The sequence below is a fragment of the Procambarus clarkii genome, chromosome 79 (assembly GCF_040958095.1).
Source record: "Procambarus clarkii isolate CNS0578487 chromosome 79, FALCON_Pclarkii_2.0, whole genome shotgun sequence".
In the NCBI taxonomy this organism is placed as follows: domain Eukaryota; kingdom Metazoa; phylum Arthropoda; class Malacostraca; order Decapoda; family Cambaridae; genus Procambarus; species Procambarus clarkii.
In genome coordinates this window covers 22694878-22717378 of record NC_091228.1, presented here as the reverse complement: position 1 = coordinate 22717378, position 22501 = coordinate 22694878, and the positions used below count along the sequence as shown (strand labels likewise).

General features: G+C 50.1%; 2 protein-coding genes across 2 annotated transcripts in view; one reads left to right on the top strand and one right to left on the bottom strand.

Moving 5' to 3' along the window:
* The window catches only part of LOC138357724 (mucin-22-like), a 34490-nt gene extending 33621 nt beyond the window's left edge, over positions 1-869 (bottom strand). Inside the window, exon 1 of the mRNA XM_069314717.1 lies at positions 269-869. Within this exon, the coding sequence (XP_069170818.1) occupies positions 269-869 (601 nt within the window). The remainder of the gene's footprint in view (positions 1-268) is intronic.
* LOC138357609 (small ribosomal subunit protein uS12) overlaps positions 1-22501 on the top strand; it is a 428441-nt gene that overhangs the window by 242215 nt on the left and 163725 nt on the right. The window lies entirely within an intron of this gene.

Genomic DNA, 22501 nt, shown 5'->3' with positions numbered 1-22501 from the left:
TTAAGTTTGTGCTGTATGTTGATTGGGAGTGAGTCGTAGCTCCATGTTAGTGTCCATTGACCAAGGAGAATGTTTGCTTGTTCTAGTGGGCTGTGGTGCAGTGGTTTGGTTGGGTTGCTTCTAGAGATTTTTCGTATCTTTTCCCAAACTTCAACAAGTGTTGTTTGCTCATTTATAATTTGTAGGAACTCTTCCCAATGTTTATTACGTATAACGTTGCTCATGTCTCTCACCTCTCTATTTGCAATTAGAAATGCATGCAAGTCACCTTGTGCTTTGGTTCGTTTGTACGTATCTCCAAGTTGCTTTACTCGTTCATGTTCTTCAACAAAAATGGGGTCAAGGACCCACTTGGGTGGTGGTAGGTGTTGCCCATTTCTGCTAGGCTTACGACCTGTTCCCCAACACACCCATGTGTCGTAGTAGGTGGGGTGAGTCTCATCTGCGCTGCCGTGCAGTGTAGACATGTCACCTGACCGCTCCGGTAGTTTGGGGTGGTTGACGTTTTCGCCGGCAGGGGCTGTGGGTGTCTCCACCTTCCCTGCTGTTCCTGGTGGAGTGGACGTGGCGTTTTTACGATGGGCGGCCATCTTCCAGCTGTCGTGAGGGTGAGCTCCATAGGTTTGGAGTTTACTGGCCGTGCTGGTTACCCTCTTGTGGTCTTGAGTGACATGCTCAGGGTCCTGGTCCAGGACGTCTACGGTGTCGAGCTGGTCACTGCTCGCCGTGTGATAATAAAGTTTGTGGGTGAGGCAATGTACTGTGATTTTCTCTGGAGGTACGAGGGGCGTACTTTGCTGCTGCAGGACGGCAACGGGTCTGTGACCATTTCGGACTGCAATGGTGCTTTGACATATGTAAGTGTCCATGGCGCCCCCATGGAGTTTTCCGAGACCCTCCTCCGGCACACTGACCCCGTCGTCAGTGTGCGGATGAACTCGCTGTCATCTGGGAAGTATTCGGGTGTGAAGACCAACATTCGTACCCTCGGGATGCGACTGAAGTCGGACATTCCGTCCTCTGTCCGGCTGTTAGGGTACTACGTGCGGGTGTTTTATGCTTGGCAACCCCGTACTTGTTTCTGGTGTGGCTTGTTGGGGCATCAGGCTGCCGGGTGCACTGCTGATCCGGTTGCTCCCGTGAATTTGTTCCGTGAAGAGGATTTCCCGCTGCTCCCTCTGGAGGAAGACTCCGGGGGTGAGGAAGTGAGCGTCCCGTTCGCTGCTGAGGATCCCCCAGCGTCGCCCGACGTTCCCCCGGTTGTCGCAGGCCCTCCTACGGATGTTGCGGTGGCGTCGGATGTTACTCCTGCTCCTGTATCTGGCCCTGCTGCTCCCGTGGGCCATCCTGGTACTCCCTGTGAGGCGTCGCTGTCTGCTCCCTCGTCTTCGGCTGCTGAACCTGGCCCTGCATCCTCCCCTCAGGTCCCTACTGTGCTGGGTGCTGAGGTGGCTGCGGAGCCTCCTGCTGTGTGTGGTCCGGTTTCCCCTGTGGTAGAGGCTGCTGCCATTCTGCGTCGGGCGTCGGTTCGTCCGGCTAGTGGTACCCGTGCTTCTGGATCCACTTCCGGCTCTGACGATATCAAGCCGGAGCCCAAACATTCCAGGCGTTCGTCTACTGCCTGGGCCGATGTTGGGGACTTCAGTGACTGTCGGTCTTCAGGTGTTGACGGTGTGGATCCGGATGCGTCGTTGTCTCCGCGGTTGGTGGTGGCAGAAGTACATGTGCCTGCTGGTGCTGATGCCCGTGTCTCGGGTGTGCTTTCTGTTCCTTCCCCACCAGGGGGCTCTCCGCAGTGGGAGGTGGTGGCTTCTGCTGCCAGGGATGGTGTGGATGCTGGTGCTGGGTGTGGCCTGGTGGTGACTTTACGAGAGGATGCGCGCCACCCTGGTTCCCTGCAGTCGTTTGGTGGTGTGCCCGTGGCCGCTGGTGCCCCTGTGGTGGTGTCCTCTGTCCAGCCCCCTTCTGTGGGGTTGCGAATTGGGAACCTGGAGGCCGGGGTTGCCGAGTTCCTGCTGTCTGAAAGACCAGAGGACTTTCATGATGAGCAGGTTCCCGGTGTATGGAGTAGGGTGGCGGTTACTCGCCTTCGGAGTAACACCGTCTGAGTTCCCTGTTTGCGGGTGTTTGCTGCCGGGGTTCCGGATGACATGGCGCCCCTGGTGGTGGGTCAAGCCTCTTGGGGGAGGTGGCTGCTTTGGGAGGCGTTCAATGTGCGGTTCCCCCGGGGTTTGTTCCCGGGCAAGTATGTCAGCTGATTTCATGTTACTGTAGTGTTGTGTGCCCCTATGGCCTTTTGTTTGCCTAAATTGTTTTCTGTGCCCGTGCCTCTCCCTTATTTGTTGCGAGGTCAGTGTTTTGGTGAGGGCGTTTTTACTCCTGTATTTGCTTTTGTGTTGTTACTTTGCCATGTGTGTTCTTCTTCTGCATTGCTAGAATGTGTTTTTTTTTATTTGTATTTTTGTTTTTTTTATTATTAGCTTGTGTGCTGTGCGATTTTCTTGTTCTTTTTCATGATGTCCTTTATGTTGTGTTTTGTTCTCGGTTTTGTTCTTGTGTTTTGTTGTGTTTTGTGCTTGTTTGTTGTTGTGTATGTAACTCAGTTTTGTTTTCTTGATTGCATGGATTGCTTGTTTGTTATTATTGTATATTTTGGCCTCTCCCTTTGTTTGTTGCGAGGCGGTTGGTTTGGTGTGAGTGTTTTTATTCATGTCTTGTTTCTGTGCTGTACCTTTGCACTGGTGTTTTATTGTTACTTTACATGTTGAACTTGTTTGTTATTTTTGTTTTGTATTGTGATTTTCTTGTTATACCTCTTGATGTTTGTTTTGTTTTATAATGTTTTGTTTTGACATGTTATTGTGCTTGCTTGACATTGTTTTCTATTTTGTGTCTTGATGTCTGCTGTGTTTTTCACTGCATTTTTTTTGAGATATATACAAGAGTTGTTACATTCTTGTACAGTCACTAGTACGCGTAGCGTTTCGGGCAGGTCCCTGGAATACGATCCCCGCCGCGAAGAATCGTTGTTACAACCAAGTACACATTTTACTGTTGAGTTAAACAGAGGCTACAGTTAAGGAATTGCGCCCAGTAAATCCTCCCCGGCCAGGATACGAACCCATGACAAAGCGCTCGCGGAACGCCAGGCGAGTGTCTTACCACTACACCACGGAGACTGTCGAAGACTTATCGTGTTTGTATTTTGTTCTACTGTGCTGTCGGCCCTTCTGGCCGGTGGTCTATAGTTTTGTTTTGTTTTGTTATGTTTTCTATGTTCTTTTCTTGTTTTTATTGTATTTAAATTGCATGCTTTGCATGTAAAAAAAATAAAAAAAAATGTGTCGTAGTAAGTAGTAATCGTATCAACGAGATCTCTGGAGAAGGCTTGTACATTCGTTATTGTGTAATCTTGATACCATTTTGATATACAATTATTAAAGTGGTCATGCAAGCCATATGGAATATTCATTTTCCGTCTCTGATGTCTATTAGGTACATCACACTGTACCTCATAGGAAGCAGAAACTGCATAGTGATCACTAACTAAGTGATTTACCAACGAACATTCCATCCTATCTTGCACGAGGTGTCTACCCATTACATAATCAAGTCTGCCTCCCAATAAATGAGTTTGGGTATCCGTAGTATACACGGTTAATCTGTTGTCATAAACATATTTGATAAATTTGCATCCATTATCGTTGTTAGTACTGTCTCCCAGCGTACTATGTCTAGTGTGTGGTAGTGTAGTGTGCACCCTGTACTCATCCTGTGTGTGGTAGTGTAGTGTGCACCCTGTACTCATCCTGTGTGTGGTAGTGTAGTGTGCACCCTGTACTCATCCTGTGTGTGGTAGTGTAGTGTGCACCCTGTACTCACCTTTGTGTGGTAGTGTAGTGTGCACCCTGTACTCATCCTGTGTGTGGTAGTGTAGTGTGCACCCTGTACTCATCCTGTGTGTGGTAGTGTGCACCCTGTACTCATCCTGTGTGTGGTAGTGTGCACCCTGTACTCATCCTGTGTGTGGTAGTGTGCACCCTGTACTCATCCTGTGTGTGGTAGTGTGCACCCTGTACTCATCCTGTGAGTGGTAGTGTGCACCCTGTACTCATCCTGTGTGTGGAAGTGTGCACCCTGTACTCATCCTGTGTGTGGTAGTGTGCACCCTGTACTCATCCTGTGTGACGTAGTGTAGTGTGTACCCTGTACTCATCCTGTGTGTGGTAGTGTGCACCCTGTACTCATCCTGTGTGTGGTAGTGTGCACCCTGTACTCATCCTGTGTGTGGTAGTGTGCACCCTGTACTCATCCTGTGTGTGGTAGTGTGCACCCTGTACTCATCCTGTGTGTGGTAGTGTGCACCCTGTACTCATCCTGTGTGTGGTAGTGTGCACCCTGTACTCATCCTTTGTGTGGTAGTGTGCACCCTGTACTCATCCTGTGTGACGTAGTGTAGTGTGTACCCTGTACTCATCCTGTGTGTGGTAGTGTGCACCCTGTACTCATCCTGTGTGTGGTAGTGTAGTGTGCACCCTGTACTCATCCTGTATGTGGTAGTGTGCACCCTGTACTCATCCTGTGTGTGGTAGTGTGCAACCTGTACTCATCCTGTGAGTGGTAGTGTAGTGTGCACCCTGTACTCATCCTGTGTGTGGTAGTGTAGTGTGCACCCTGTACTCATCCTGTGTGTGGTAGTGTAGTGTGCACCCTGTACTCATCCTGTGTGTGGTAGTGTGCACCCTTTACTCATCCTGTGAGTGGTAGTGTAGTGTGCACCCTGTACTCATCCTGTGTGTGGTAGTGTAGTGTGCACCCTGTACTCATCCTGTGAGTGGTAGTGTAGTGTGCACCCTGTACTCATCCAGTGAGTGGTAGTGTGCACCCTGTACTCATCCTGTGAGTGGTACTGTGCACCCTGTACTCATCCTGTGTGTGGTAGTGTAGTGTGCACCCTGTACTCACCCTGTGTGTGGTAGTGTAGTGTGTACTCTGTACTCATCCTGTGTGTGGTAGTGTGCACCCTTTACTCATTCTGTGTGGTAGTGTGCACCCTGTACTCATCCTGTGTGTGGTAGTGTGCACCCTGTACTCATCCTGTGAGTGGTACTGTGCACCCTGTACTCATCCTGTGTGTGGTAGTGTAGTGTGCACCCTGTACTCATCCTGTGTGTGGTAGTGTAGTGTGCACCCTGTACTCATCCTGTGTGTGGTAGTGTGCACCCTATACTCATTCTGTGTGTGGTAGTGCAGTGTGCACCCTGTACTCATCCTGTGTGTGGTAGTGTAGTGTGCACCCTGTACTCATCCTGTGTGTGGTAGTGTAGTGTGCACCCTGTACTCATCCTGTTTGTGGTAGTATGCACCCTGTACTCATCCTGTGTGTGGTAGTGTGCACCCTGTACTCATTCTGTGTGTGGTAGTGCAGTGTGCACCCTGTACTCATCCTGTGTGTGGTAGTGTAGTGTGCACCCTGTACTCATCCTGTGTGTGGTAGTGCAGTGTGCACCCTGTACTCATCCTGTGTGTGGTAGTGTGCACCCTGTACTCATCCTGTGTGTGGTAGTGTGCACCCTGTACTCATCCTGTGTGTGGTAGTGTGCACCCTGTACTCATCCTGTGAGTGGTAGTGTGCACCCTGTACTCATCCTGTGTGTGGAAGTGTGCACCCTGTACTCATCCTGTGTGTGGTAGTGTGCACCCTGTACTCATCCTGTGTGACGTAGTGTAGTGTGTACCCTGTACTCATCCTGTGTGTGGTAGTGTGCACCCTGTACTCATCCTGTGTGTGGTAGTGTGCACCCTGTACTCATCCTGTGTGTGGTAGTGTGCACCCTGTACTCATCCTGTGTGTGGTAGTGTGCACCCTGTACTCATCCTGTGTGTGGTAGTGTGCACCCTGTACTCATCCTGTGTGTGGTAGTGTGCACCCTGTACTCATCCTTTGTGTGGTAGTGTGCACCCTGTACTCATCCTGTGTGACGTAGTGTAGTGTGTACCCTGTACTCATCCTGTGTGTGGTAGTGTGCACCCTGTACTCATCCTGTGTGTGGTAGTGTAGTGTGCACCCTGTACTCATCCTGTATGTGGTAGTGTGCACCCTGTACTCATCCTGTGTGTGGTAGTGTGCAACCTGTACTCATCCTGTGAGTGGTAGTGTAGTGTGCACCCTGTACTCATCCTGTGTGTGGTAGTGTAGTGTGCACCCTGTACTCATCCTGTGTGTGGTAGTGTAGTGTGCACCCTGTACTCATCCTGTGTGTGGTAGTGTGCACCCTTTACTCATCCTGTGAGTGGTAGTGTAGTGTGCACCCTGTACTCATCCTGTGTGTGGTAGTGTAGTGTGCACCCTGTACTCATCCTGTGAGTGGTAGTGTAGTGTGCACCCTGTACTCATCCAGTGAGTGGTAGTGTGCACCCTGTACTCATCCTGTGAGTGGTACTGTGCACCCTGTACTCATCCTGTGTGTGGTAGTGTAGTGTGCACCCTGTACTCACCCTGTGTGTGGTAGTGTAGTGTGTACCCTGTACTCATCCTGTGTGTGGTAGTGTGCACCCTTTACTCATTCTGTGTGGTAGTGTGCACCCTGTACTCATCCTGTGTGTGGTAGTGTGCACCCTGTACTCATCCTGTGAGTGGTACTGTGCACCCTGTACTCATCCTGTGTGTGGTAGTGTAGTGTGCACCCTGTACTCATCCTGTGTGTGGTAGTGTAGTGTGCACCCTGTACTCATCCTGTGTGTGGTAGTGTGCACCCTATACTCATTCTGTGTGTGGTAGTGCAGTGTGCACCCTGTACTCATCCTGTGTGTGGTAGTGTAGTGTGCACCCTGTACTCATCCTGTGTGTGGTAGTGTAGTGTGCACCCTGTACTCATCCTGTTTGTGGTAGTATGCACCCTGTACTCATCCTGTGTGTGGTAGTGTGCACCCTGTACTCATTCTGTGTGTGGTAGTGCAGTGTGCACCCTGTACTCATCCTGTGTGTGGTAGTGTAGTGTGCACCCTGTACTCATCCTGTGTGTGGTAGTGCAGTGTGCACCCTGTACTCATCCTGTGTGTGGTAGTGAAGTGTGCACCCTGTACTCATCCTGTGTGTGGTAGTGTAGTGTGCACCCTGTACTCATCCTGTGTGTGATAGTGTGCACCCTGTACTCATTCTGTGTGTGGTAGTGTAGTGTGCACCCTGTACTCATCCTGTGTGTGATAGTGTGCACCCTGTACTCATTCTGTGTGTGGTAGTGTAGTGTGCACCCTGTACTCATGGAATTCAATATTTATAAAGAAATGCAAAGTGCCGGTAGCACAGGCACTCAGTATAGTGTGGAGGAAGAGCTTGGACACGGGGGAGATACCAGATGCACTTAAAGTAGCAGACATAGCCCCTCTACACAAGCGAGGGAGCAAAGCATTGGCAAAGAATTATAGACCAGTTGCACTAACATCGCACATCATAAAAGTATTTGAGAGAGTGATTAGGAGTCAGGTCACCAATTTCATGGAGACCAATGACCTTCACAACCCAGGCCAACATGGATTTCGAGCGGGAAGATCGTGCCTCTCACAGCTACTTGAGCACTACGACAAAGTCACTGAGGCATTAGAAGAAAAACAGAATGTTGATGTGATATACACGGACTTCGCAAAGGCCTTCGATAAATGTGACCATGGCGTGATAGCACACAAAATGAAGTCAGTGGGAATAACCGGTAAAGTAGGACGCTGGATACTCAGTTTTCTGTCAAACAGGACTCAGCGAGTAACGGTCAACCATATAAAATCTAGTCCAAGTGCAGTGAAAAGCTCTGTACCTCAGGGTACAATTCTAGCACCGCTGCTTTTCCTTATTCTCATATCAGATATAGACAAAAATACAAGTCACAGCTTCGTATCATCCTTTGCAGATGACACAAAAATCAGTATGAAAATTACCTCGGCTGAAGACATTGAAAAACTTCAAGCTGATATTAATAAAGTTTTCGACTGGGCATCAGAAAATAACATGATGTTTAACAGTGATAAATTCCAGGTACTCAGGTACGGTAAAAATTAGGACCTTAAACATAATACAGAGTACAAAACACAATCAAATGTACCCATAGTAGGAAAACAGCATGTAAAGGATTTGGGAATAATAATGTCTGACGACCTAACGTTTAAGGAGCATAACCAAGCAAATATTGCGACAGCCAGAAAAATGATAGGATGGATTACGAGAACTTTCAAATCCAGGGATCCCATCACAATGGTTGTACTCTTCAAGTCACTTGTGTTGTCCCGTCTTGAGTACTGCTCAGTACTCACTCTCCCCTTCAGAGCAGGAGAGATTGCTGAAATAGAGGGAATACAGAGAACATATACGGCACGCATAGACGCAATAAAGCACCTAAATTATTGGGATCGTCTCAAAGCTCTCCAAATGTACTCACTAGAAAGAAGACGAGAGAGATACCAAATAATATACACCTGGAAGATACTGGAAGGCCAAGTACCAAATCTACACAGTAAAATAACAACGTACTGGAGTGAACGATATGGAAGATAATGTAGAATAGAACCAGTGAAGAGCAGAGGTGCCATAGGCACAATCAGAGAACACTGTATAAACATCAGAGGTCCGCGGTTGTTCAACGTCCTCCCAGGAAGCATAAGAAATATTGCCGGAACAACCGTGGACACTTTCAAGAGGAAACTAGATTTATTCCTCCAAGGAGTGCCGGACCAACCGGGCTGTGGTGGGTATGTGGGCCTGCGGGCTGCTCCAAGCAACAGCCTGGTGGACCCAACTCTCAAAAGTCGAGCCTGGCCTCGGGCCGGGCTTGGGCAGTAGAAGAACTCCCAGAACCCCATCAACCAGGTATCAACCAGGTATCAACCAGTCCCTGGTGATGGTGTACACAGTCCCTGGTGATGATGTACAGTCCCTGGTGATGGTGTACAGTCCCTGGTGATGGTGTACAGTCCCTGGTAATGGTGTACAGTCCCTGGTGATGGTGTACAGTCCCTGGTGGTGGTGTACAGTCCCTGGTGATGGTGTACACAGTCCCTGGTGGTGGTGTACAGTCCCTGGTGGTGGTGTACAGTCCCTGGTGATGGTGTACAGTCCCTGGTAGTGGTGTACAGTCCCTGGTGATGGTGTACAGTCCCTGGTGATAGTGTACAGTCCCTGGTGGTTGTGTACAATCCCTGGTGGTGGTGTACAGTCCCTGGTGGTGGTGTACAGTCCCTGGTGGTGGTGTACACAGTCCCTGGTGGTGGTGTACAGTCCCTGGTGATGGTGTACACAGTCCCTGGTGATGGTGTACAGTCCCTGGTGGTGGTGTACAGTCCCTGGTGGTGGTGTACAGTCCCTGGTGGTGGTGTACACAGTCCCTGGTGATGGTGTACAGTCCCTGGTGATGGTGTACAGTCCCTGGTGATGGTGTACAGTCCCTGGAGATGGTGTACACAGTCCCTGGTGGTGGTGTACACAGTCCCTGGTGATGGTGTACACATTCCCTGGTGGTGGTGTACACAGTCCCTGGTGATGGTGTACAGTCCCTGGTGATGGTGTACAGTACCTGGTGGTGGTGTACACAGTCCCTGGTGATGGTGTACACAGTCCCTGGTGGTGGTGTACAGTCCCTGGTGATGGTGTATAGTCCCTGGTGGTGGTGTACACAGTCCCTGGTGGTCGTGTACAGTCCCTGGTGATGGTGTACAGTCCCTGGTGGTGGTGTACACAGTCCCTGGTGGTGGTGTACACAGTCCCTGGTGATGGTGTACAGTCCCTGGAGATGGTGTACACAGTCCCTGGTGGTGGTGTACACAGTCCCTGGTGATGGTGTACAGTCCCTGGTGATGGTGTACAGTCCCTGGTGGTGGTGTACAGTCCCTGGTGATGGTGTACAGTCCCTGGTGATGGTGTACAGTCCCTGGTGGTTGTGTACAATCCCTGGTGGTGGTGTACAGTCCCTGGTGGTGGTGTACAGTCCCTGGTGGTGGTGTACACAGTCCCTGGTGGTGGTGTACAGTCCCTGGTGATGGTGTACACAGTCCCTGGTGATGGTGTACAGTCCCTGGTGGTGGTGTACAGTCCCTGGTGGTGGTGTACAGTCCCTGGTGGTGGTGTACAGTCCCTGGTGATGGTGTACAGTCCTTGGTGGTGGTGTACACAGTCCCTGGTGGTGGTGTACAGTCCCTGGTGATGGTGTACACAGTTCCTGGTGGTGGTGTACAGTCCCTGGTGATGGTGTACAGTCCCTGGTGGTGTACAGTCTCTGGTGGTGGTGTACAGTCCCTGGTGGTGGTGTACAGTCCCTGGTGATGGTGTACACAGTCCCTGGTGGTGGTGTACAGTCCCTGGTGATGATGTACAGTCCCTGGTGGTGGTGTACAGTCCCTGGTGGTGGTGTACACAGTCCCTGGTGGTGGTGTACAGTCCCTGGTGGTGGTGTACAGTCCCTGGTGATGGTGTACAGTCCCTGGTGATGGTGTACAGTCCCTGGATATGGTGTACACAGTCCCTGGTGGTGGTGTAACAGTCCCTGGTGATGGTGTACAGTCCCTGGAGATGGTGTACAGTCCCTGGTGGTGGTGTACAGTCCCTGGTGATGGTGTACAGACCCTGGTGATGGTGTACAGTCCCTGGAGATGGTGTACACAGTCCCTGGTGGTGGTGTACACAGTCCCTGGTGATGGTGTACAGTCCCTGGTGATGGTGTACACAGTCCATGGTGGTGGTGTACAGTCCCTGGTGATGGTGTACAGTCCCTGGTGGTGGTGTACAGTCCCTGGTGGTGGTGTACAGTCCCTGGTGGTGGTGTACAGTCCCTGGTGATGGTGTACACAATCCCTGGTGGTGGTGTACAGTCCCTGGTGGTGGTGTACAGTCCCTGGTGGTGGTGTACAGTCCCTGGTGGTGGTGTACAGTCCCTGGTGATGGTGTACAGTCCCTGGTGGTGGTGTACACAGTCCCTGGTGGTGGTGTACAGTCCCTGGTGATGGTGTACACAGTCCCTGGTTGTGGTGTACACAGTTCCTGGTGGTGGTGTACAGTCCCTGGTGGTGGTGTACAGTCCCTGGTGATGGTGTACAGTCCCTGGTGATGGTGTACAGTCCCTGGATATGGTGTACACAGTCCCTGGTGGTGGTGTACACAGTCCCTGGTGATGGTGTACAGTCCCTGGAGATGTTGTACAGTCCCTGGTGGTGGTGTACAGTCTCTGGTGATGGTGTACAGTCCCTGGTGATGGTGTACAGTCCCTGGAGATGGTGTACACAGTCCCTGGTGGTGGTGTACACAGTCCCTGGTGATGGTGTACAGTCCCTGGTGATGGTGTACACAGTCCCTGGTGGTGGTGTACAGTCCCTGGTGATGGTGTACAGTCCCTGGTGGTGGTGTACAGTCCCTGGTGGTGGTGTACAGTCCCTGGTGGTGGTGTACAGTCCCTGGTGATGGTGTACACAGTCCCTGGTGGTGGTGCACAGTCCCTGGTGATTGTGTACAGTCCCTGGTGGTGGTGTATGTGGTGTTTGTGTGTTACTGAGGAAGTCTTGGTTGTAGGGTTGATGTAAAGTCATGATTTGGTTACTGACTTTAATACTTAATATGATTACATGACTAGTAGCTACCAAGCTTGGCGGGCGTCCTGTACGCTCTCCATTGTTTACCTCCTCTCTCTGGCGTCTGCTCCGCCACACATAGAAAACGGATGGTACCATTTTCTGTGAACATGACATCCCTCCTTTTCTTTAAAAAGAATGAATACAGGATGTCTACCATGCGTGTAGCACAAAGCAAAGTTATTGACACAAAGTAAGTTATTAACATATCAAGAGATACTGCATACATTTAAAATTAATTAAGCACACAAAGAATTTAAACAACTTAATCATTTCCACAAAGGATTTCAATGTTAAAAATACATATGCAATGTTAAACAAACATGAAAGAAACTGTAATACAAAGTTACAAAATATTGAATGAGATATCTGCATTATTCAAACAATATTAAATTTAGTTTAGCACAATAAGTAAACACTTTTCATTGCATAGGAACACAATTAATCATCAAATCGTGAAGGGCGTTTAACATGACGTTTAGGACGTGAGTCCCCAAATACAATAACATCCCTTGATGAATTGTTTATTGAGTTATAACTCATTTTTTCTTTTTCTTTTGCACGACTTTGCACTTCATCATTTTCTACACTAGTTGGAATCACTTTGAAATAAGCCATATTACGTGTTATACTATTATCTCTATTACTAGCTGTTACCATAGTTCCTTTTACACTAATCACTTTATATGGTTTTGTATCATACGGCATATCTAACTTTCCCTCTTTTTTCTTTTTAACGAGAACAGTGTCACCAACCTTTATGAACTGTTCCTTTGCACGTTGATCATGGGCAATTTTCATTTTGCCCTTGGCTAGTGCATCCTTCTGAGCGAGACGTTTATCCGTTACCTCGGCTGGCATGACGGGTAGTGCGATTCTCATAGGACGTCCAAATAAAAGTTCGCCAGGCGACTTGCCCAGTGTTCCATGTGGTGTTGCACGGTAGTTCCAGAGAAAAGCATACATAGCTTGTTTCCAGGATCGTCCTTCGGCATGAGCACAGCGTACCGCTTTCATGAGAGGTTGCATGAATCTCTCAACTTCTCCATTTGCTTGAGGATGTAGTGGCATCACACGGTGGTGTTTGAATCCAATATGCTCAGCAAAGTTGACGAAGTCATGTCCATTGAATGGCGGTCCATTGTCTGTCTTGACAACTTCAGGAATGCCAAAGTTTGAAAAGATCTTGTCGAGTTTCGGGATGACGGCCTTTGCAGATGTGGAATTGATGATTTCTACTTCTGGATAACGTGAGTGATCATCAATGACTACCATCAAGTACTCTCCAGTTGGTAGTGGTCCGCAGAAGTCCATCGATACTTCCGTCCATGGTGCAGCAGGTAGTGGTGAAGGTTGTAGAGGTGTTGGTCTTGAAGTATCCACTGCAGCTCGGCAAGGGACACAGGCATCATGCATATCCTTTGCTTGACGATCAATGCCAGGAAACCACACCTTTTCTCGTAGCAGCTGTTTCGTCCTAACAAGACCTTGGTGTCCTTGATGTGCAAGCTTCAGAGCACGTTGCTGGAGAACAGCTGGAATCACGATACGAGTACCTCACAGCACAGTGTCGCGTTGTTGCGTAACACTTAATTCTGTCTGGATGCGTTCAAGTGCTTTGAATGCATCTTGGTCAACTCCTGAGGGTGGGATGCGTGGAAACTTTTTCTTAGTCAATGCATCCACTGTTGCTTGCAGAGTTGGGTCCTCTAGGGTTGCAGTACGGATTTCATCAAGAGTGAGAGCCTTAGGGACTGCATCACAGGTTACAGAGTGTACATATTCCTCGGCAACTTGCTGATGCTTGGTGATGGTGAAACTGTTGGCAGGATGTCGACTGATGTAATCAGCGGGATTGCCTGCACCCGGCTTGTATTTCACCGTAAAGTTGTATGGTTGCAAACGAAGAGCCCATCTCTCAATGCGAGCTGGTGGTTTGGACTTTGGATTATTGAAGATGGTCTCCAACGGTTTGTGGTCAGTGACTATCGTGGTGAAGGGTGCACCAAGCAGATACACATTGAAGTGTTCACAGCCCCATACAAGAGCAAGAGCTTCCTTCTCTGTCTGACTGTATCGTTGCTCAACATCTGTGAGAGAACGGCTGGCGTAGGCAATTACTACTCGGGAATCTGGTTGACCAGGTTTGTGTTGGGCTAAAACAGCACCTAAACCAACAGGACTAGCATCCACCGTTAACTCAGTGTCCATTGATGGATCAAAGTATGCAGCAGTCGCATTCTCTACTAGTGCATCTTTCACAGCATCAAATGCATTTTGCTCGATATCGCTCCAGTACCATGATGCATTTTTCTTCAGGAGCTCACGTAGAGGCTTTGTAATGGTAGCAAAATCTGGAATGAAGCGAGAACAGTAGTTTGCCATTCCCAGAAAACTATGTACTTCAGTGGACGTTGAAGGAGGTGCAGCGTTCTTGATATCTGCAACTTTCTTAGGATCTGGAGACAGACCTTTGTCACTAAGTACATGTCCAAAGAATTCAATTTTATGTTGATTGAACTCACACTTTGCTCGGCTTAGCGTCAAATTCTTTTCTCGTAGGCGTTGCAATGTTGCACGAAGAGCTTTGTCGTGTTCAGCTTGGGTACGGCCATAAACAATGATGTCATCAGACATGTTGTCAGCATTAGGTATGTCTTGCAATACCTGGCTGATGATGTGCTGGAATACCTCGGCAGCACTGTTAATACCAAAACTCAGGCGCTTGTACCTATACAGACCTCGATGTGTCGTAAACGTTGTGATGAAGCGACTCTCATCATCAAGTTCAAGCTGATGATAGCCCTTGTTTAAATCTAACTTGCTGAATACAGTTGCACCATTCAAGCGATAAATCATATCATCTACAGTGGGTGTAGGATGGCGTTCACGCATTATTGCCTTGTTGGGAACACGCATGTCCACACAAATGCGTATCTCATCTGGATTCTTCGGCTTTGGTGGAGTGACAATTGGGCTTACCCATGGTGTTGGGCCTGTTACTGGTTCAATGATATCTAGCTCCATCAGCCTATCCAGTTCGGCATCGACTTTCTTGCGAGTATGGAATGGTTGTCGGCGATGTGGTTGGGCAACTGGAATTACATCTGGGTTGATATGCAGATGTACTTTGCTATCAGTATAACAACCTATGGATTTAAATCGATCAGAAAATTCAGCAACAATAGCATCAACATTGTTTGCAGATACCACTGCTACAGCATTAGAAAGCTGAAGTAGCCCCAATTTGGTTGAAGTCTTGTAACTGAGTAAAGACTCCTTTGCATTCCTAACAACATGGAATGTAGTAATGAGCATTGCATTCTTTGACTTAATCTCTGCAGTTAAAGTTCCAATCACTGGCAAGGCTAACTTCGAAGCATAGGCAGTGGCTTTACCCTTGTATTTTTCTAGCTTTGGGAACTGTTTTCTAAATTTTTCATAGTGGCACTCAGCAATGGTATCAATGTTTGATCCAGTGTCAATGAGAACTTTGAGACAAATACCAGCAATGTATACACATGTCTCTGGGTTGTTTGGAAGATCATTCCATTCTGTGATTGATTGTACTCCATAAGTATAATCACATTCACTGTCATCTGAGACTGGTTGTAATGAAATGTTGTCTTGTATATTATTAACATTCTGGATATGAGGTGCAATATTGTGTTTACCACCTCGACCCCTATGACCTGATCCTCGTACAGTGCTTTTATTCATTGACTGTGGTTTCTTTAGTGCGGAACGACACATAGCACCAAAATGACCTAGTTTTCCACACTCATAGCACTTCTTACCTTGAGCAGGACAAACATTATCTTGGTGTGGGTAGTCTCCTCCACAATTGTAACATTTATTGTTGACACCCTCTGATGTGGGTCGTTGTGACTGCTTGAGCCTTGTTCCTTGACCCCAGTTGTGACGTGGTTCTCGGCTAAATTTACTGTTAGGTTTGCCATGATATCTTCTTTGATCACGGTGTCCTCCCTGAACCTTACATACCTCATCACTGTTAGTAACAGTGGCAGAACCGTTATTAGCACTGCACTCCATGACACGAGCATCACGTGCAGCATCTTCCATTCGACGAGCCATATCCAGTATCTTGGTAAGAGAACTGTCATCATCAACAAGTTCTAGAGCTCTTCGACGAAGACGTGTAGATGTGCATGATTCAATTATTTGCTGTTTGATTTCTTTGTCAACATCAGCAAACTCACAATGGGCTGCTAAACCCTGCAGACGTGTGTGGTATTGATCCACAGTTTCATTAGAGAGTTGTTTTGCTCTCCTGAAATGCATAATTTCCATTGCAGTATTTTGCCTTGGTTTGAAATGCTCTGTTAGTTTGGCTTTGGCAGTGTCATAATCTTTGGCACCACCAGTGTCTTTCAGTGTGTCAAAGATGTCACAAACTCTATCACCTGCATAATGAAGTAGAAAGGTACGCTTTCTTTCAGCACTTTTGATGTCAGAAACTATCAACAAATTTTCAAACCTTTTAAGCCATTTGACCCACCTCTGTGACAGGTTTGTCTGGTCACAGTCAGGATCAAATGCAGGAAACTGAGGTATATTTGCCATTTTTACTGAATAAATGTAACTTATCACTTAAATGTTCCTCAGAATATTAAACACTTACTGCACTGTATATGTTAGTCAAGAATTCACTGTAATTACTTTAATTTTGCAAAGCACACAAGCATTTTAATGCAAAAGTTCACAACAGTGCACAATATAGCAGCAACTGACTTCTTACCTAGCCCTTGTGTACATGTGTTGTTCCTACTCACAGCAGCAGCACAGCAGTTGGTACAGCAGCAGTTGGTACAACAGTTGTCAGCAGTTGGTACAGCAGTTGTCAGCAGTTGGTACAGCAGTTGGTACAGCAGTTGGTACAGCAGCAGTTGGTACAGCAGTCAGTTCAGTGTGATGAATTTTGTAGCACGAAGCGTCGTTTCGTAACCAAAACATCAGGTTTTGTACACATCAAAGCGTCGTTTCGTACACAACGACGGCAGATTCCTCAGTACAGTTTCTTCAGCACAGCTTGGGTAGCACACAGCTTGGGTAGCACACAGCATCGGTTAGCACACAGCATCGTTTAGCACACAGCATTGGTTAGCACACAGCATCGGTTAGCATACAGCATCGGGTATGGCGCTCACAGCTTCTCTTCCTCCTCCAGGCAGCATGCCTGGAGGAGGAAGAGAAGTGTGTCCCTTGTGTTTGAAACTGAACAAATACCTGCGTTCACAGTTCATCCTCGTCGCCAATGTGGTGTTTGTGTGTTACTGAGGAAGTCTTGGTTGTAGGGTTGATGTAAAGTCATGACTTGGTTACTGACTTTAATACTTAATATGATTACATGACTAGTAGCTACCAAGCTTGGCGGGCGTCCTGTACGCTCTCCATTGTTCACCTTCTCTCTGGCGTCTCAGCCGCCGCACATAGAAAACGGATGGTACCATTTTCTGTGAACATGACAGTGTACAGTCCCTGGTGGTGGTGTACAGTCCCTGGTGATGGTGTACAGTCCCTGGTGGTGGTATACACAGTCCCTGGTGGTGGTGTACAGTCCCTGGTGATGGTGTACACAGTCCCTGGTGGTGGTGTACACAGTCCCTGGTGGTGGTGTACAGTCCCTGGTGGTGGTGTACAGTCCCTGGTGATGATGTACAGTCCCTGGAGATGGTGTACACAGTCCCTGGTGGTGGTGTACACAGTCCCTGGTGATGGTGTACACAGTCCCTGGTGATGGTGTACACTCCCTGGTGGTGGTGTACACAGTCCCTGGTGATTGTGTACACAGTCCCTGGTGATGGTGTACAGTCCCTGGTGGTGGTGTACACAGTCCCTGGTGATGGTGTACAGTCCCTGGTGATGGTGTACAGTCCCTGGTGGTGGTGTACACAGTCCCTGGTGATGGTGTACACAGTCCCTGGTGGTGGTGTACAGTCCCTGGTGATGGTGTACAGTCCCTGGTGATGGTGTACAGTCCCTGAAGATGGTGTACACAGTCCCTGGTGGTGGTGTACACAGTCCCTGGTGATGGTGTACACAGTCCCTGGTGATGGTGTACAGTCCCTGGAGATGGTGAACACAGTCCCTGGTGATGGTGTACACAGTCCCTGGTAATGGTGTACAGTCCCTGGTGATGGTGTACACAGTCCCTGGTGGTGGTGTACAGTCCCTGGTGGTGGTGTACACAGTCCCTGGTGATGGTGTACAGTCCCTGGTGATGGTGTACACAGTCCCTGGTGGTGGTGTACACAGTCCCTGGTGATGGTGTACAGTCCCTGGTGGTGGTGTACAGTCCCTGGTGGTGGTGTACACAGTCCCTGGTGATGGTGTACAGTCCCTGGTGATGATGTACAGTCCCTGGTGATGGTGTACAGTCCCTGGAGATGGTGTACACAGTCCCTGGTGGTGGTGTACAGTCCCTGGAGATGGTGTACACAGTCCCTGGTGGTGGTGTACACAGTCCCTGGTGATGGTGTGCAGTCCCTGGTGGTGGTGTACACAGTCTCTGGTGGTGGTGTACACAGTCCCTGGCGGTGGTGTACAGTCCCTGGTAATGGTGTACACAGTCCCTGGTGGTGGTGTACAGTCCCTGGTGATGGTGTACACAGTCCCTGGTGATGGTGTACAGTCCCTGGTGATGGTGTACAGTCCCTGGTGGTGGTGTACAGTCCCTGGTGATGGTGTACACAGTCCCTGGTGGTGGTGTACACAGTCCCTGGTGGTGGTGTACAGTCCCTGGTGGTGGTGTACAGTCCCTGGTGATGGTGTACACAGTCCCTGGTGATGGTGTACACAGTCCCTGGTGGTGGTGTACAGTCCCTGGTGGTGGTGTACAGTCCCTGGTGATGGTGTACAGTCCTTGGTGATGGTGTACAGTCCCTGGTGGTGGTGTACACAGTCCCTGGTGATGGTGTACAGTCCCTGGTGATGGTGTACAGTCCCTGGTGGTTGTGTACAATCCCTGGTGGTGGTGTACAGTCCCTGGTGGTGGTGTACAGTCCCTGGTGGTGGTGTACACAGTCCCTGGTGGTGGTGTACAGTCCCTGGTGATGGTGTACACAGTCCCTGGTGATGGTGTACAGTCTTTGGTGGTGGTGTACAGTCCCTGGTGGTGGTGTACAGTCCCTGGTGATGGTGTACAGTCCTTGGTGGTGGTGTACACAGTCCCTGGTGGTGGTGTACAGTCCCTGGTGATGGTGTACACAGTCCCTGGTGGTGGTGTACAGTCCCTGGTGATGGTGTACAGTCCCTGGTTGTGTACAGTCTCTGGTGGTGGTGTCCAGTCCCTAGAGGTGGTGTACAGTCCCTGGTGATGGTGTACACAGTCCCTGGTGGTGGTGTACAGTCCCTGGTGATGGTGTACAGTCCCTGGTGGTGGTGTACAGTCCCTGGTGATGGTGTACAGTCCCTGGAGGTGGTGTACAGTCCCTGGTGGTGGTGTACACAGTCCCTGGTGGTGGTGTACAGTCCCTGGTGATGGTGTACACAGTCCCTGGTGGTGGTGTACACAGTCCCTGGTGGTGGTGTACAGTCCCTGGTGGTGGTGTACAGTCCCTGGTGATGGTGTACAGTCCCTGGTGATGGGGTACAGTCCCTGGATATGGTGTACACAGTCCCTGGTGGTGGTGTACACAGTCCCTGGTGATGGTGTACAGTCCCTGGAGATGGTGTACAGTCCCTGGTGGTGGTGTACAGTCCCTGGTGATGGTGTACAGTCCCTGGTGATGGTGTACAGTCCCTGGAGATGGTGTACACAGTCCCTGGTGGTGGTGTACACAGTCCCTGGTGATGGTGTACAGTCCCTGGTGATGGTGTACACAGTCCCTGGTGGTGGTGTACAGTCCCTGGTGATGGTGTACAGTCCCTGGTAGTGGTGTACAGTCCCTGGTGGTGGTGTACAGTCCCTGGTGGTGGTGTACAGTCCCTGGTGATGGTGTACACAGTCCCTGGTGGTGGTGTACAGTCCCTGGTGATGGTGTACAGTCCCTGGTGGTGGTGTACAGTCCCTGGTGATGGTGTACAGTCCCTGGTGGTGGTGTACACAGTCCCTGGTGGTGGTGTACAGTCCCTGGTGATGGTGTACACAGTCCCTGGTGGTTGTGTACACAGTCCCTGGTGGTGGTGTACAATCCCTGGTGGTGGTGTACAGTCCCTGGTGATGGTGTACAGTCCCTGGTGATGGTGTACAGTCCCTGGAGATGGTGTACACAGTCTCTGGTGGTGGTGTACACAGTCCCTGGTGATTGTGTACACAGTCCCTGGTGATGGTGTACAGTCCCTGGTGGTGGTGTACACAGTCCCTGGTGATGGTGTACACAGTCCCTGGTGATGATGTACAGTCCCTGGAGATGGTGTACACAGTCCCTGGTGGTGGTGTACACAGTCCCTGGTGATGGTGTACACAGTCCCTGGTGATGGTGTACAGTCCCTGGTGGTGGTGTACAGTCCCTGGTGATGGTGTATAGTCCCTGGTGATGGTGTACAGTCCCTGGTGGTGGTGTACACAGTCCCTGGTGATGGTGTACACAGTCCCTGGTGGTGGTGTACAGTCCCTGGTGATGGTGGACAGTCCCTGGTGATGGTGTACAGTCCCTGGAGATGGTGTACACAGTCCCTAGTGGTGGTGTACACAGTCCCTGGTGATGGTGTACACAGTCCCTGGTGATGGTGTACAGTCCCTGGAGATGGTGTACACAGTCCCTGGTGATGGTGTACACAGTCCCTGGTGATGGTGTACAGTCCCTGGTGATGGTGTACACAGTCCCTGGTGGTGGTGTACAGTCCCTGGTGGTGGTGTACACAGTCCCTGGTGATGGTGTACAGTCCCTGGTGATGGTGTACACAGTCCCTGGTGGTGGTGTACACAGTCCCTGGTGATGGTGTACAGTCCCTGGTGGTGGTGTACAGTCCCTGGTGGTGGTGTACACAGTCCCTGGTGATGGTGTACAGTCCCTGGTGATGGTGTACAGTCCCTGGTGATGGTGTACAGTCCCTGGAGATGGTGTACACAGTCCCTGGTGGTGGTGTACAGTCCCTGGAGATGGTGTACACAGTCCCTGGTGGTGGTGTACACAGTCCCTGGTGATGGTGTGCAGTCCCTGGTGGTGGTGTACAGTCCCTGGTGATGGTGTACACAGTCCCTGGTGGTGGTGTACACAGTCCCTGGTGATGGTGTACAGTCCCTGGTGATGGTGTACAGTCCCTGGTGATGGTGTACAGTCCCTGGAGATGGTGTACACAGTCCCTGGTGGTGGTGTACAGTCCCTGGAGATGGTGTACACAGTCCCTGGTGGTGGTGTACACAGTCCCTGGTGATGGTGTGCAGTCCCTGGTGGTGGTATACAGTCCCTGGTGATGGTGTACACAGTCCCTGGTGGTGGGGTACACAGTTCCTGGTGGTGGTGTACAGTCCCTGGTGATGGTGTACACAGTCCCTGGTGGTGGTGTACAGTCCCTGGTGATGGTGTACACAGTCCCTGGTGAAGATGTACAGTCCCTGGTGATGGTGTACAGTCCCTGGTGGTGGTGTACAGTCCCTGGTGATGGTGTACACAGTCCCTGGTGGTGGTGTACACAGTCCCTGGTGATGGTGTACAGTCCCTGGTGATGGTGTACAGTCCCTGGTGGTGGTGTACACAGTCCCTGGTGATGGTGTACACAGTCCCTGGTGGTGGTGTACTGTCCCTGGTGGTGGTGTACAGTCCCTGGTGATGGTGTACACAGTCCCTGGTGGTGGTGTACAGTTCCTGGTGGTGGTGTACAGTCCCTGGTGGTGGTGTACTGTCCCTGGTGGTGGTGTACAGTCCCTGGTGATGGTGTACACAGTCCCTGGTGGTGGTGTACAGTTCCTGGTGGTGGTGTACAGTCCCTGGTGATGGTGTACAGTCCCTGGTGATGGTGTACAGTCCCTGGTGATGGTGTACACAGTCCCTGGTGGTGGTGTACACAGTCCCTGGTGATGGTGTGCAGTCCCTGGTGATGGTGTACTGTCCCTGGAGATGGTGTACACAGTCCCTGGTGGTGGTGTACAGTCCCTGGTGGTGGTGTACACAGTCCCTGGTGGTGGTGTACAGTCCCTGATGGTGGTGTACAGTCCCTGGTGATGGTGTACACAGTCCCTGGTGGTGGTGTACAGTCCCTGGTGGTGGTGTACACAGTCCCTGGTGGTGGTGTACACAGTCCCTGGTGGTGGTGTACACAGTCCCTGGTGGTGGTGTACAGTCTCTGGTGGTGGTGTACAGTCCCTGGTGGTGGTGTACAGTCCCTGGTGATGGTGTACAGTGCCTGGTGATGGTGTACAGTCCCTGGTGATGGTGTACAGTCCCTGGTGGTTGTGTACAATCCCTGGTGGTGGTGTACAGTCCCTGGTGGTGATGTACAGTCCCTGGTGGTGGTGTACACAGTTCCTGGTGGTAGTGTATAGTCCCTGGTGATGGTGTACACAGTCCCTGGTTATGGTGTACAATCCCTGGTGATGGTGTACAGTCCCTGGTGGTGGTGTACACAGTCCCTGGTGATGGTGTACAGTCACTAGTGATGGTGTACAGTCCCTGGTGATGGTGTACAGTCCCTGGAGATGGTGTACACAGTCCCTGGTGGTGGTGTACACAGTCCCTGGTGGTGGTGTACACAGTCCCTGGTGATGGTGTACAGTCCCTGGTGATGGTGTACAGTCCCTGGAGATGGTGTACACAGTCCCTGGTCGTGGTGTACACAGTCCCTGGTGATGGTGTACACAGTCCCTGGTGGTGGTGTACACAGTCCCTGGTGATGGTGTGCAGTCCCTGGTGATGGTGTACAGTCCCTGGTGGTGGTGGTGTACACAGTCCCTGGTGATGGTGTACACAGTCCCTGGTGGTTGTGTACAGTCCCT